The sequence below is a fragment of the Sorex araneus genome, chromosome 4 (genome assembly GCF_027595985.1).
Source record: "Sorex araneus isolate mSorAra2 chromosome 4, mSorAra2.pri, whole genome shotgun sequence".
Taxonomy (NCBI): domain Eukaryota; kingdom Metazoa; phylum Chordata; class Mammalia; order Eulipotyphla; family Soricidae; genus Sorex; species Sorex araneus.
This window is the reverse complement of record NC_073305.1, coordinates 181,157,177-181,171,752: the sequence shown is the minus strand read 5'-3', so window position 1 is coordinate 181,171,752 and position 14,576 is coordinate 181,157,177. Positions and strand designations below refer to the sequence as shown.

General features: G+C 41.1%; 1 protein-coding gene across 2 annotated transcripts in view; it reads left to right on the top strand.

Moving 5' to 3' along the window:
* The first annotated feature begins 3,661 nt into the window (after positions 1-3,661).
* The window catches only part of IPCEF1 (interaction protein for cytohesin exchange factors 1), a 94,950-nt gene continuing 84,035 nt past the window's right edge, over positions 3,662-14,576 (top strand). The window contains exons 1-2 of one of the 2 annotated variants that reach the window (XM_012932348.2): positions 3,662-4,127; positions 4,814-4,983. In XM_012932348.2, coding sequence (XP_012787802.2) covers positions 4,825-4,983 — 159 coding nt within the window. In that variant the 5' untranslated portion in view covers positions 3,662-4,127; positions 4,814-4,824. Of the gene's footprint in view, positions 4,128-4,150; positions 4,248-4,813; positions 4,984-14,576 lie in introns of those variants that run through there. The other variant, XM_055134496.1, reaches the window with a different exon arrangement.

The window sequence follows — 14,576 nt, the reverse complement described above, 5'->3', positions numbered from 1 at the left end:
CCAATTTGGTTTTAAATTCATGTATGTCTAATGAAACTGAAACTTGAAACTCTATGCAATACTTTATTTCTATAACATGCCGTCTGTTTCAACCGTTTGAACAGTTATACTAAACCTTATTATTATTTGGAAATGTTCTATTTGATGAGAATGAATATCATTTTTTCCTCTGGGGTTTAGTGCTCACTATTGAAAATATTGACCTTTTTAGAATCTTCACTTCTCATCCAGCAAAGATGCAAGAATCTAGCATAGACCAAGTCTGGTGTTGAGGGAACCAGCACACTGTTTGACTTTGGGGAAGCTTGAGAGTCTCCTCTTACTCCCAGGATTTACTCATAAAGAAACGGTTGGAGGGTTCTCACTCATAAGATCTTGAATGAGGGCTGCCTCTCCACAGATCATACAGCTGTTTTTTTCTCGAATCTCCTTCCTTTTTAAATTTTCACTACAGAAATTTAACCTGATAGTTTTCACATCTCTGTTTTGGTACATCATAATGAGTCGCTACCACCTTAATTTCACCACCGAAAGACCCACCTCACCCTTCACCATCAAATTGTTTCCTTTATCTCCATTTTGCCATCCCTTCCCTCTTCTCTGCTGGTAATCACTAATTGGTTACTAATTGGTCTTTTAGTCCAAAAGTTTAGTTTTGGTTTATTTAATTTATCTGTGTACAGGTTTCTCTATACAGACCAGATGAATGAAATCCTAGTGTCTTTCTCCATCTGTTTTATTTCATTCAACATATGTCCCTCTAAGTCCATTCATATTGGTGCAAATTCTTCCTTTTACAATAGCTTTCCTTAGAAGGAATTAGTGAGACTTTCTTACCTTTTCATGGGTTGGAACGATAGCACAGCGGGCAGGGCGTTTGCCTTGCACGTGGCTGACCCGGGTTTGATTCTTTCGTCCATCTCGGAGAGCCTGGCAATCTACCGAGAGTATCTCGCCCCCACGGCAGAGCCTGGCAAGCTACCCATGGCATATCATCCGATATGCCAAAAACAGTAACAACAAGTCTCACGATGGAGACATTACTGGTGCCCGCCCGAGCAACGACAGTGACAGTGACATCTTTTCATTGAGGACCAGACTCCTTTAGGATTACTTGTCCACACCCTCCTTTTCTCCCTGTCTTCCTGGATCTCAGTTTGACTTAACTACTTTCTGGGGACCCTAAGGTACTACGCTTCCTCAAATCATTCTCACTTTTTCAGGTCACTCACTCTCTTATTTGATTTTGGTCCTGGCATTCCTGGGCCAAGTTTTATCTGTCCAAATAATATGCATTTGGGCTGAAATATTTTGCTAGTTAGATTTTACTTTTTAAGTGAACCTATCAAAAAAGACCCCTGGAGATGATTTGTGGGAATGGCAGGAATTTTAAACCAAGTGGCAGGTCTGTGTGGGAAATATTTTGTGAGGTGAGGGCGGGATTAGGTCCTTGTGATAATCACTGTCACTGTCATCCTGTTGCTCATTGATTTGCTCGAGCGGGCACCAGTAACATCTCCATCATAAGCCTTGTTGTTACTGTTTTTGGCATATCAAATACACCATGGGTAGCTTGCCAGGCTCTGCCGTGCGAGTGAGATACTCTCAGTAGCTTGCCTGGTCTCCTTGTGATAATAGCATGACTAAATTCTTGTCACATGTGTTTGTAACATGTCTATGTTTGCTTAAAACTTGGGAAAGTTTTGCCATTAAAAAGAAAAACACCTGGGGCCGGAGCGATAGCACAGCGGGTAGGGCGTTTGCCTTGCACGTGGCCAACCTGGGTTTGATCCCCAGCATCCCATATGGTCTCCCCAGCACTGCCAGGAGTAATTCCTGAGTGCATGAGCATTGCTGGGTGTGACCCAAAAAGAAGAAAAAAGAAAAAAAAGAAAACTACCTTTGTTGGAGAGATAGTATAGGTATTAAGGCATACACCTTGCTTGTGCCTGACCCAAGTTCGATCCCCAATATTAAATCGCCCTTCTGAGCATCAGGTGCAGCCAGCCCTGGGGACACCCTCTCCCTGTCCCCCTCCCTCCAAATCACTAGTGTAGACCAGAGAATCCCTTGCACTGCACTCTAACACCACATTCTTGGCTGCTCACACTGACCACTGACCTGGTTGCCAAGAATTGCTGGAAGAAGCCCCTGGTCTGCCCGAGCACTGTTTGGGGAGCCCTTCCTGTACTCTGTATTCAAGGTCCTCAAGGTCCTCCTGGTGGTGCTCTGAGGATCACAGGTGGTGCTGGGGATTGAACCCGGGTTGACATTGTACAAGCAATTTTCTGCTCTACTATCTTTGTTGCCCCAAAACCTTTATTTTATTTTTCATTGTTTTTGTGGCAACAAGGATCAAACTAGATATTGTGGTGGTGCCAGAGATACAACCCAGTGTATCATATGTAAAAGGTTTGTGTCCTACCATCAAGTCCCATCCCCAGGCCTAATTATTACTTTGCTCTGTCATTTTTCACATGGGTGATTGCATTCTTAGTGAATATAATTTTATTCTAACGTTCATAAAATAGAAAGTCAGTATAGCACTTACCAGTTTATCACTTTCCCAGACATAATTTCATCATGCTCACCTCATTACTGTTGTTGAAGGAAATACAAATCCTACAAATCCTAGAAGCTTTGAGATTTTGTTCATTGGGTACAGACCCCTCATTTATACCTATAATGATATAACACATTGCTTACAATACATAAAATACTATTTTAAGTTTCCAGGGTGTTTTAAACACACAGTCTTGCAAAATATTTATGAGAACTTTAAGATTCCTCATTTTGCAAATGAGAAGGTAGTTTTAGAGTGGTAAGAACGATTCCCTCCCCCACCCCCCTGGGTAGCACAGCCATGAATGGTGACAGTCAGGGATTGATTGCAGCTTCTGGGATTAAAAACACTTTTTATTTTTATACTATATTATATCTCCCTTTCAAACATATAGTAGAGCCACATACTATCGTTCTTATAGTTATAGCTAGATGTGTAGAATTCTTCCCAGGTGTATCTCTGACACAGTAAAATACTGTAAATAAGATTGCAAACCGGATTTTGGAATTGCTTTTCAATTATATGCAACTTCTTTTCCAAATTAACATAAAAAACTGAGCCATTGAAACTGAAATAAATTCAGCTTAGCTACTATAGTGAAAAACAAGAACTTCTTTAACATGAAATGTTTCTTTAGCTTTTTCTCCCTCTATGCACACACACATATTTTCATGCACACATGTACCCCAAAAACCATTTAAAAGATTTTTTTTATTTTGGTTTTGGATTTGCTATACTCTGATTTTTACATGAGTTGTGTTAAATATCTTGTGAAATATGTGTACGCCACATGTCTTATCTAATGTCAGATTCGACTATTTGGAGAACTAAGACAAAAGTTGGTTATCAGTTTATCTTCCTCAAAATGAATAAACGATTCAAATACCTAAAGACTGAACAAGAAATTTAAATTTGTACATCAGGATTCCTGGTCAAAAGGGAAAATAGTTACATAGATCTCACTCAAAGAGAATGAATCCTCTTTTTCTGGATTATTTAGTTCATGTGGTTTTTGACGTCACACTGTGTGCTTAGCAGGATCATGAATATCCAAGGTGAAGGGAACCCCTTGGGAATTAGGATTACTTGCAAGTTAAAGTCAAATGTCATTGTCATTTAGAAACTGCAAAAAAAGAGAAGCCGATGTTTCTTTTTTCCCCCTTTATTCTCACAGCACAAATAAAAGGTTGTGAAAGGGGAAATCTTGAATTATTTTTTTAAAACTTCGGGGAGCATGGTCCTGTCATAACCATAAGCCGCTGCCTGAGATCTGCCTGTGGGCGGGAACAGGAAACAATAATAAGCTGTGACTTATTTTTTTTTTTCAGGTTCAGCTCAAAGTCTATTGATTCCAATTAGCACATTTTGTGCCTCAGCTAGTAGCTCCCTGTTAGCTCTGCTTGGAGAGTTTTTTTTAGACTCCATCCTGCTCACAAACACTGCCACCTCCTCCCGCCTTCTCTCTTTACAAATGTTACCCCACAATCAGAAATTTCCTCTTTTCTTTCCTTCCTGCATTTTCAGCAGGTTCCTTTGCGTCAGAAGACAAGAAAGAAAACTCAAGGTAATTAGATGCCTTTTGTTTCTTGGATGCCTCTGTTGTCAGCGGGGTGCGTGGCTTTCTCGGGGATTGCGGTGGTCTCGGGATCTGATTCTTGTCCGGGCTTCATGCTAACAGCAGGAGGTGAATGTCAGATTAATATTGGGTGGTGGGGGGCGGGGGGTCGCTGGGGGTGAGATGCGGGGATGCTGTACACTCAGACGAATCCCTCGTAGTATGTCAATAGAGCTGAGAAAAAACTGGCGCGGAGTCTCCCAGCGTTGGTGCTGAAGTGGGGCTTTTAACCCTTCCTCCTGGCTTGCATAACTGCTGCGGCCGTGGGAAGGAGCTGTGCCAATGCAGTGAGGTGCCCGCGAGCTTCGGGATTTTCATCTTTCCAACTTGCTTGCGCTGAATGACATTTTTCTGACTAACACTTGCTTTGCAGTCTCACTGTTCCCTGGCGGTGGGGGTGCGGCGGGGGTGGGGATGGGGGTGAGGGTGCATCGCTGGTACCTTCTACCAAATAACTTCAAAAATAAAATAGATAAATGTCTCTCTTCTTTGACTTTTTTGGCTTTGCATTTAACTTTGCGTTCATTTTGGTAAACATTGCACCCCCGAGTTGGTAAACTGTGGGCTGCCTGTCCCTCTGCCCCAGGGAGAGACAGGGCATGCCTTTATTCTCCTTTCCATGTGGATCACTGCAGGTTTGTTCACCATGAGTCGGAGACGGATTTCCTGTAAAGACCTGGGGCACGCGGACTGCCAAGGGTGGCTCTATAAGAAAAAAGAAAAGGGAACTTTCCTCAGCAACAAATGGAAAAAGTTCTGGGTGGTGCTGAAGGGATCTTCTCTCTACTGGTACAGCAGTCAAATGGTGAGTCCTCATCCCCACCCCCCCCGCCCCCCTACCTCTTCAACTAAGGTGCATTCAAGAGGACCCCAGAGCAGGTGACTCTGATGGGAGAGTACATTTTGATTTCTGGTGCATACAGTAGAGCAAACAGAGAAACACGTCGCTGATTCCTCTTCAGATCCGATACCTGCACGGTACCCACTATAATCCACAGAGGAGGGAATCATTCTGTTGGCTTGGAGGGCGACTGTCTGTGATTTACTTTGGAAACTACACATCCTTGCTAAGGGAGGCTTTCAGCCACTATGAATGATTGTCCCACAAATGAGTCCAAATGTTTCAGGACTGAGGGGGACAGCACTGGCAATGAGAACTTGACAACTTTTAAGGTCTCTGAAAAGGAACTGAGCCTTAAGATTCACTAGGGCTGTATATTGATTCAGAAGTGCTCTCCGTCTCTCCTTAACTTTATTTCTTTGAACCTTGCTTAAGTAGGTGGGCTGTTTTTGGAATTGCTAACCTGCATGGTGTTGGTGACTGTTGTCTTGTTCTATAGACTGTCATTAAAATGACAGTATTAAGTCAGTGATATTTGTCCAACAATCAATAAGCATGTTGCCTAATTTTTGCCTACACAGGCATACACTTTTGCAGGCTGTTTTGTAAGCTAGATTCCTATCTCAGAATAAATTACTTGGAAATAAAATCATAATTGAAAGGTATGATGCTTTTTTATGCCTTCAAACATTGCAAAGGTAACTGAGTGTCGAATGAGCAGAGACTTTTTTGCATAGAATTTTTCTCTACTATCTCTAGTCAATTGTTGGTTTTTATAAAAGATTGAGTTTCTTTGCAGGCTCTAGTGAAAATCAGTAATGAATGACCTTTGGCCAATTAAGAATTTCACATAAGCAAGAAAAACCCTCATTTTTATGTGACTGTGAATGACTGTGTGTGCCCATTACTCAAGGAAAGAAACCCGAGAGAGAACATAAAATTTATAAATGCAATAAAAAAAGAAGGTGACATATAGTTTGTGGGAATTTTTTTACATTTATTGGCTGCTTAAAAAATCTTGTTGCCCACATTTCCTGGGCCCCTCTCCTATAGATTTGGTAAGAATGGATGAAGTCTGATCCTGCGCTCTAAAATAAATTTGTTCCCTGATCTTCTCTCTGTGCACGCCATCCCTCTGTCACTGTCCCCAAGCCTATTGATTAGGTGCCAAGCATAATACACAACTCTTCATGAAGTTCCATGAAATAGTTTTCTTCAAGCCTTTGAGTTTTTATGAGATTATCAAATTTGGGATAATCTCACAAGAATCAGTCAGCAGAGTAGTTTTCTACCATCTTCTCTTTTTCTCTTCTTCTCTTGTGGATATATTCATCATCTTGTCTTTTACATTGTAATTTAAGATGATCTGGGACTAGGGGAATTTTGTTTTGTTTTTGAGCCATACTTGGCTGTGTGCAGGGTTGACTCCTGGCTCTGCACTCAAGGATCAATCTTTTTTTTTTCCTTTTGCTTTTTGGCTCACATCCCAGAGATTCTCAGGGATAACTCCTGGCTCTGCACTCAGGAATTACTCCTGGCAGTGCTTGGGGAACCATATGAGATGCTGGGGATTGAATGTGGGTTGGCCTTGTGCAAGGCAAATGCTGTACTATTGCTCCAACCCCTCAGGGATCAATCTTGACAGATGTGGAGGACCAAGGGGTTGCTGGGTATCAAACCCAGGCTGGCCACATGCAAGGCAAACACCCTACTAGTTATACAATTGCTCTGACCCCTAGGGAAATTATTTTTCCTCTGAAAAAATACAGCTTACTTCTTAAAAAGAATAAAGGTAAATATAAATTTCTCTCTGTTGTTGCATCTTATTTTATACTTTTGCTTTTGGGTCATTGTGGTAAGTGATAGTTATTTACTCTTCAGTCAAATGAGAGAACTTACTGATTTTTACCTTTTTAAACAGCACTCTGGGAGTTTCCAGGGAACATTGGAAGGATTGTTTGCTTATAGAGCATGGCACCTCTGTGGGAAATAGCAAGCTCAGACATAAGCAGGATATTCATGTTTTCAGTCATGAAGTTCTGGGCGGTGCCCTTATTATCACAAAATTTGAAGGAAACGTCTGAACAATATAGCATAAGATTTAGCTTATTGGCTTCATCAGCTTACTTGGTTTATGTTCCTTTTAGAGGGGCTATTAATTTCCTATTTTGGGAGTCAGGAAGTTCATTCTTCCATAGGAAGCAGCAGTGTTAATTGAAACTAGATTAGAAAGAGGAAAAGGAGAGACCCTCAGACCAAATCGAGGACCCCTACCCTAACTTACTTTAATGCAAATGCAGAAATAACTATCAAGGGAGCAAATAGTGTACGGTAACAGATCTGTCACTGTCACTGTCGTTTTGCTGCTCATCGATTTGCTCGAGCGGGTACCAGTAACGTCTCCATCGTGAGACTTGTTGTTACTGTTTTGGGCATATCGAATACACCACGGGGAGCTTGCCAGGCTTTGCAGTGCAGGCGAGATACTCTTGGTAGCTTGCCAGCCTCTCTGAGAGGGGTGGAGGAATTGAACCTGGGTCAGCCTTGTGCAAGGCAAACGCCCTACCGCTGTGCTATTGCTTCAGCTCCCTGGGGTCTAGTGGTTAGGATTCGGCGCTCTCACTGCAACAGATATGTTAGCAAAATCAAACTGCAAACTAAAGTTACTGTTACCTGGATTAGCCTACTAAGCCTCTGATGAGAAACTGATCACTTGATCCTATGACTCCGTCAGAGGACTTTTCTCTCCCTCACATGCTCGCGTGTGTGTTCCCACACACCTGCATTGCTCTGGCATCTTGCTGATATGCTTGTCTTGGAGAACAGGCCTATCCATGAATACTTCATTAATTGTCATTGTCATAGTCCTGCTCTTTCTGAAAATATTAGCTGTGAAATAAAAGCCAAACACCTCTCTGGCAGCTAGGAACATTTATTTGCTTTCTGCTTCTGGAAGAATTCGGTCAACAAAGTAGCTCCCCAAGGCACTAGGTCTAATGAGCAAAGCTTCCTTAGTCCACCTTCCTTGTTACTGACTCCTTCTTCTATGTCCTGCGCTGAAAGGCAAAGAGCCAGAGGCAACACAGTGAGAGTCCATCCGCTTCAAGGCCTGCTCTCACCCAGGGACACTGCAGGCGCTTTCTCATCATACTCTTTTTTTTTTAATTTCTTTTTTTCCCTCTTTAAAAAAATTTTAATGAATCATCGTGAGATACAGTTACACACTTACAAATTTTCGTGATTGCATTTCAATCAAACAATGTTCGAGTACCCATCCCTCCACCAGTGCCCATTCTCCACCACCAATGTTCCCAGTGTCCCCCTCCCCGCCCCCGCCCCGCCCCCCTCACCCCTTCCCACCCCCTGCCTCTGTGGCAGGCACATTCCCTCTCTCTCTCTCTCTCTCTCTCTCTCTCTCTCTCTCTCTCTCTCTCTCTCTCTCTCTCTCTCTCTCTCTCTCTCTCTCTCCTTTCGGATGTCCTGGTTTGCAAATAGGCACTAAGCAGCCATCATGTTTAAACATACTCTTTTTTAACTCCTTGCAAACACCTGCAAGGAGTTCTCCTCATCCCCTTTGAAGCTGGCGAGTCTGAGACTCAGAGAGGTTTGTTCAATTTCCCCCTATGTGAGTGCCATGATGACAGTGGCAGGGGATGGGAAGCAGACCCCTTCTGGCCCCTTGGGCTCCTGTCCTCGGGCGGCTGTGAGGTGCCACTCTGCGCCGACTCCGCGGGGATAAGCGACACCACTAGAGCCTGTGTTCTGTCTTCACTCACGTTCTGAGTGGAGAACTCTAGAAATGAAATCTAGGGCGACCCTCGTGAGAAATGACAAGTGATCTCGGGGGACCCCTTTCTTCTCTCAGTTGCTCCCTCATTCTTCCCGAGGAGGCTTCCTCGCCAGCTTCCCTTTGTTATTGCTGCTACTCAATAATTTACACTGCTGTGCCTTCTTTCGTGACGCTGCTTCATTCATCAGAACCGCCCAGTTTCCCTGAGCCAGGTTGAGACCAAAGGTTCATCCACCATTTTCCACACCCCTGCCACGCGCTTGGATGCTGACCCATCGAGAGAGCATGCCCCGCCTTCCAAAGCTGTAGGTTGTTTGAAATTTGGGATTTGGAAAAGCCACCCATGCCATGCTTGCCAGGAGGATATCAAACATACATTTGCATTTTCTATTCTGCAGAATCTCTCTGACCTAAATCTTTTATATCACCTTGTTCCCTCCACTCCTCATTCAAATGCTTGCAACAGAATTTCTTAGTGCCTCTTTTAGGAAGTGGATTTTCATTAGTTTACAATACCAGAGACTTTCAGGGGGTATGGCTTAATATCATTATATGTGAAGAGGTATCAAAATTTCTTTTAATTCCTTGTTATAATGTAGGCTGGTTCTTTCAGTTTTCTCATAAGTTAGTTTTATACTAAAAAACCTCAGTTTCCATGCCCTGAACTCTTTTATCCCTCTAATTCTGTCTTACTTATACCTCCTTATCAAATTCTGTGGTAATACACTGTTAGGTGGCCGTACATATTCTAAAGTACCTAAATGAGGACTCTGATCCCTTAGTGGCCTATACTTCTCCTTATAATACCCATCCTTCTTTCAGCGGCATATTTATTAGACTTGCAGTTTCCCATAACTAATAATAATCCCCACGGGGAAGGACTCGAGTACATCTTGAGCATTTTGTGTAGTATCTGACACTTAACTAGGCACAGAGTAAGTATTTGTTGATTCAGAAATAAATAAGGTCTAGGCATCATCAGCACTTGCACAGCCCGCGGGGACTTGGGGGAATGAAGTAATGAATACGGACTGCCTCTAAGAGAAAAAATAAAACATCTTCCCACTAAAGGGATTTTCACTTCTGTTCTTAAAATAGAAACAGGAAAAGGTGCATTTGCTAGAAAGCTTCTGAGATCCCAAAGAAGCTCCACGCACCTCCTCTATTTATTTTATTTTATTTTTTTAAAGAAACACTTTATTAGGTGATTTTTTATTAACTGTTTTCTTATCATGGCCTGTGGCTGAAAAGAAGGATCTGTTGAGATCACCGAATTGGGGCCAGAATTGTTTACTGAGAGATGCGAGTTGCTCCAGGTACTTTTTCTCTACGCCAGCATTTCACACACAGCTGCAGACTGGAGTGTGGGACCAGCACTTTCTGGCGAAGGCAAAGCAGAGCTCTGGCTTGCTACTTTCCTTCAGATGCGCCACTACCAACTGGTGAGAGAAGACATCGTTTAAGTGTTACTATTTTGGGGCTGGAGAGTTCATACAGCAGGCAGGGAGCTTGCCTTGCTCCCAATCAACATGGGTTTGATCCTAAGACCCCATATAGACCCTCCAAGCCCTGTCCGGTGTGATCCCTGAATACAGAGCCAGGAATAAGCTCCGAGCACTGTTGGGTGTGGCACAGAGCATCCCCAAATTTCCAAATCAAACAAAACTGCTATGACTTATTTGTCAAAATTAATTCATACTTTACCTTTTGATTTGAATCGCTTTTGCTGTAACTGTTTTCCTCTTCGAAGTATTCTTGGTTAAAATCTTGCTTTCTTTCTTAAGAAATATTGATGGATCAATTTTATCGACCTACAGGGTAGACCTGAAAGCAAATGTATGTTCTATAACGGTGAAAAGTTGGTGATTGGCAGGGTTCTCAAATGTTTCTGCTCAGGTAGCACGGCTTCCTTTACTTACTGCTGTGTTTTCTTTATCGGCGATCTGGCAGCACAGGTGGACGATCAAAATGCAATCAACCGAGGTTACTTCAGCCAAAGAGCGAGCAGGAAGGTCTTTATTATTCCACTGTGAAAGATGCAGTCCTACTTTAAAAAATGGAAATTTTTTTGTCTAAAGGTCTTTTAATAACATTTATGAAATAATTTAATGTCATGGAGGGATCTATTAGAATTGCTGTGATAAAATTACCTACTCTATACAAACAAACAAACAAACCCCCACCCCCCCCAATCAACATTGAAGTGACAGAGATATCGTGCTGGTCTACAACTTGGAGGCATTGGCTAAACAATTTAGTCTTTTAATTCCAAAGCACAGTAAAATATTAGTTACAGATCATTGAGTTTTAAAAATCTCTTTGTCAGTGATCCCACCAGGAAAATTTATCCATTTATCTACCCACCCACCTACCTACCTACATATTTTTCCACACTGTTTATTAATGATAATTTAGGGTAATTTAATAGTTGGAAATGTTATTAGAGGATTTTAAAGCATATAGGTAGATTATATTTCTCTCTATTAAAAGCTTATGGTTTGGGAAAGGACAAAGGAACTCTGTAAATGACATAGCACTGTAGCACTGTGGTCCCATTGTTCATCGATTTGCTCGAGCAGGCACCAGTAATGTCTCCATTGTGAGACTTCTTGTTATTGTTTTTGGCATATCGAATATGCCATGGGTAGCTTGCCAGGCTCTTCCATAACAAAAGAAAATTTGGTGAGAAAATGGGCCTGGGGCTGGAGCGATAGCACAGCAGGTAGGGAGTTTGCCTTGCACGTGGCCAACCCGGGTTCGATTCCCAGCATTCCATATGGTCCCTCGAGCACTGCCAAGAGTAATTCCTGAGTGCATGAGCCAGGAGTAACCCCTATGCATCATCGGGTGTGATTGCCCCCCCAAAAAACATTGAAAAATAAGATGGGCCTGGCTTTGAACAATATTAATGAATTATCAAAATTCCTGAGGTCAGTAATACATTTTGGGACCGAATGTGAAAAAGTACTTTTACAGTGATTTTTGTGCTTAGAATATTTGCATTTTTTCTAGGTAGAAAGTTGCTCTTCATTTTTTATATTTCTCCAAACTGCATAATTTTCTTGCTCTAAGACAGTAGTCTTACTGGATCAACATATTTTTAATAATCAGAAAGGCACTATTCCTATGGGTTACAATGTATGGAAAGATTCCAGGCAGAATAAAGTCCTAAGATCAGCCTTGGAAGGCAGAATTTTGTTTTCTCTTCTTTAGAGACAAGGCATGGAGGGCATTCTAGTCTTGGGACTAATACACACAAAGAAATGAAAATATAATGAGCTGTACCAACCCACTCTGTTAGACATTAGATTGAATCTTTATAATAACCTAGCAAGATAGATTTTATTATTTCCATTTCCAAGGGAGTTTTTTTGGAGCTCAGGGAATTTAAGTAACTTGGCTAAAATCACATGAGGAGTAAATGGCAGAGCTGGGATTAAGAACAGTATCTACTAAGGACAAGGCCAGGCTCACGTAGGAGTGAGTCAACGTCGGGTAATGGAAGTTTCAAATGCTCCGTGTGGGCATGTGGATTTGAGCCAGTAGGCAGGAGGGAATCTTTGTATAGTCTTGAGTCAGAAGATGATTTTATGAATGTAGCATTTTAAAAATAGTAACCGGGGCCCGAATGATAGTATAGTGGGTAGGGCATTTGCCTTGCATGTGGCCGACCCAGGTTCAATATCCGGCATCCTATATGGCTCCCCAAGCACCGTCAGGAGTAATTTCTGAGCACAGAGCCAGGAGTAACTCCTGAGCATCACTGAGTGTGACCCAAAAAGCAAAACAAATAATAAAATTAAATAAAATTAAAAAATTGTAACCTAGTAGTGTTACATGGGGTAGTTTGAAGAATATAGATTCTTTCAGGTCAGCAAAGAGAGGATGACAGAACGCAGACACTGAGACGTAGACTCCTGGATTAGAGTGATGTGGTGTGAACAGTTGGGACACCGCACTGTTCAGGAAGAGTAAGGTATTCAGTGCATAAAAAATTCGAGGCTATCATAAGAATGCTTCCAAGTTTTGGAGCCTGGGCACGCAGGGAAAATAATCTAAAAACTGAGGAAGGAAGTTGGTGACTAAACTTATGGAATTTTATTTTAATTCATTGTCATTTACTTTGGGGGTTTATCTTGCTTTGTGGCTAAACATGATGAATTCCATTTTCACTCACTGTCGTTCACTGTGTGGGCTTATTTTGCATTTGTATGTTCTTTGTATAAAATTCTGGGACACTTGTGTGCTTGAGCAGCTAAGTAAACTTTCATGGTTATTATTTGTGTTGTTGTATCAGTAGAGGGACTGTTGAGATTCCTGGGTTTCTGTATAGGAAAGGTAAATCATTCAGCTTATTACTTACTCATGACTTTTGGTAAGATGACCAGATGTGTAGGATCATATTTGGTACAATAGCTATTATGCAGACCTTTTAGTCTTTGAGAATCTGATCTGCCTGCCCAAATGTGATTGGGTTTCTTTCTCACCATCTGTCTCTACGTGTCTGTGGGTTCAAGGAAATATGTCAGCATCATATGTTTTCTATCTTTAGCTCCCGTACACTTCATGTGAATTTGGGATTTTAGAATTGGATAGGATTTTTTTTTTCTTGGAATCTGTTTTGTGAGAAGCTCTAGAGCAAGGATCTAGCAGTTTTTAGATTTGGCAGAATTACTTTTGCAGAAGTGATACTTGAAAATCAGAATTTTTCTTTTTATGAGGCTGCTGTTTTGAAAGTTTTAACAAATAATGACTAGCTTGCTTTCAGCATAAGAAAAATTAGGAATGGGGTTTATTTGCTCTTGGAAAGATATGAGATTTCTGTGGTTTTCTTTGATAATAGACCTGAAGCAAAGGTTTTTGAGAAATATCAGAGTGAGTTTAACATAGGTTGGAATAAAATTAATGTAGAATTTTATGAGTAATTGGATCATATATTCTTATTATTGCTATTATTATTATTATTATTATTTTACCACACAGAGACACTCAAGACTTACTCTTGACTCTGCTCAGGAATCACTTTTGGTGGTGTTTGGGGCACCATATGTGATGCTAAGCATTGAACTACGGTTGGCCACATATAAGGCACAGGTTTTACTATGCTAGCTCTCTGTTCCAGATTATATTATTTTTTGGACAAACATACAATATAAAAATTTGAGGGCATTTCTTTGGTTTAAACTGTGTCAAGAGTCAAGAGTTAGCTTGGATCACGGACACCAATATTTTTTAAGGCAGATTCATTATCATATTAATTATAAATTAATTATATAACTAAAGCACCCCTGAACATCTGATATGTACCCAGAGTTCTACCAAAATGAGATAATTTATAAATTCTCTTTCTAATTTATTTGAGCCCTAACCCATTATTTCCGACAATAACCATATCTTGGCTGTATCTAGAACAAATTCCCATATTAAGAAAAATTATTTAAACACCAAGATTTATCAAGTTATTTTTTGTATATTTGCTATATTCCAACAGTTTTTAATACAATTGTTTCAGCATTAAACACTCCAACACCAATCCCACCACCAGTGCGACCTTTTCTTCAGTAATGTCCTCAATTTATCATGCCCCTCCAGCCTCCCCTCTTGCAGGCACAAGGAAATTTATATTTATTTTATATTGTTTGTTACAACACAGAGACAAATGGAATTATCAAAACAAAGATCAATAAGCATCCATTTGTGATAATTGTTATATCTCGAAGTGATTACTAAAGCATTATCTGAGGATCTGCTGAGCTGGTTGGTGCTA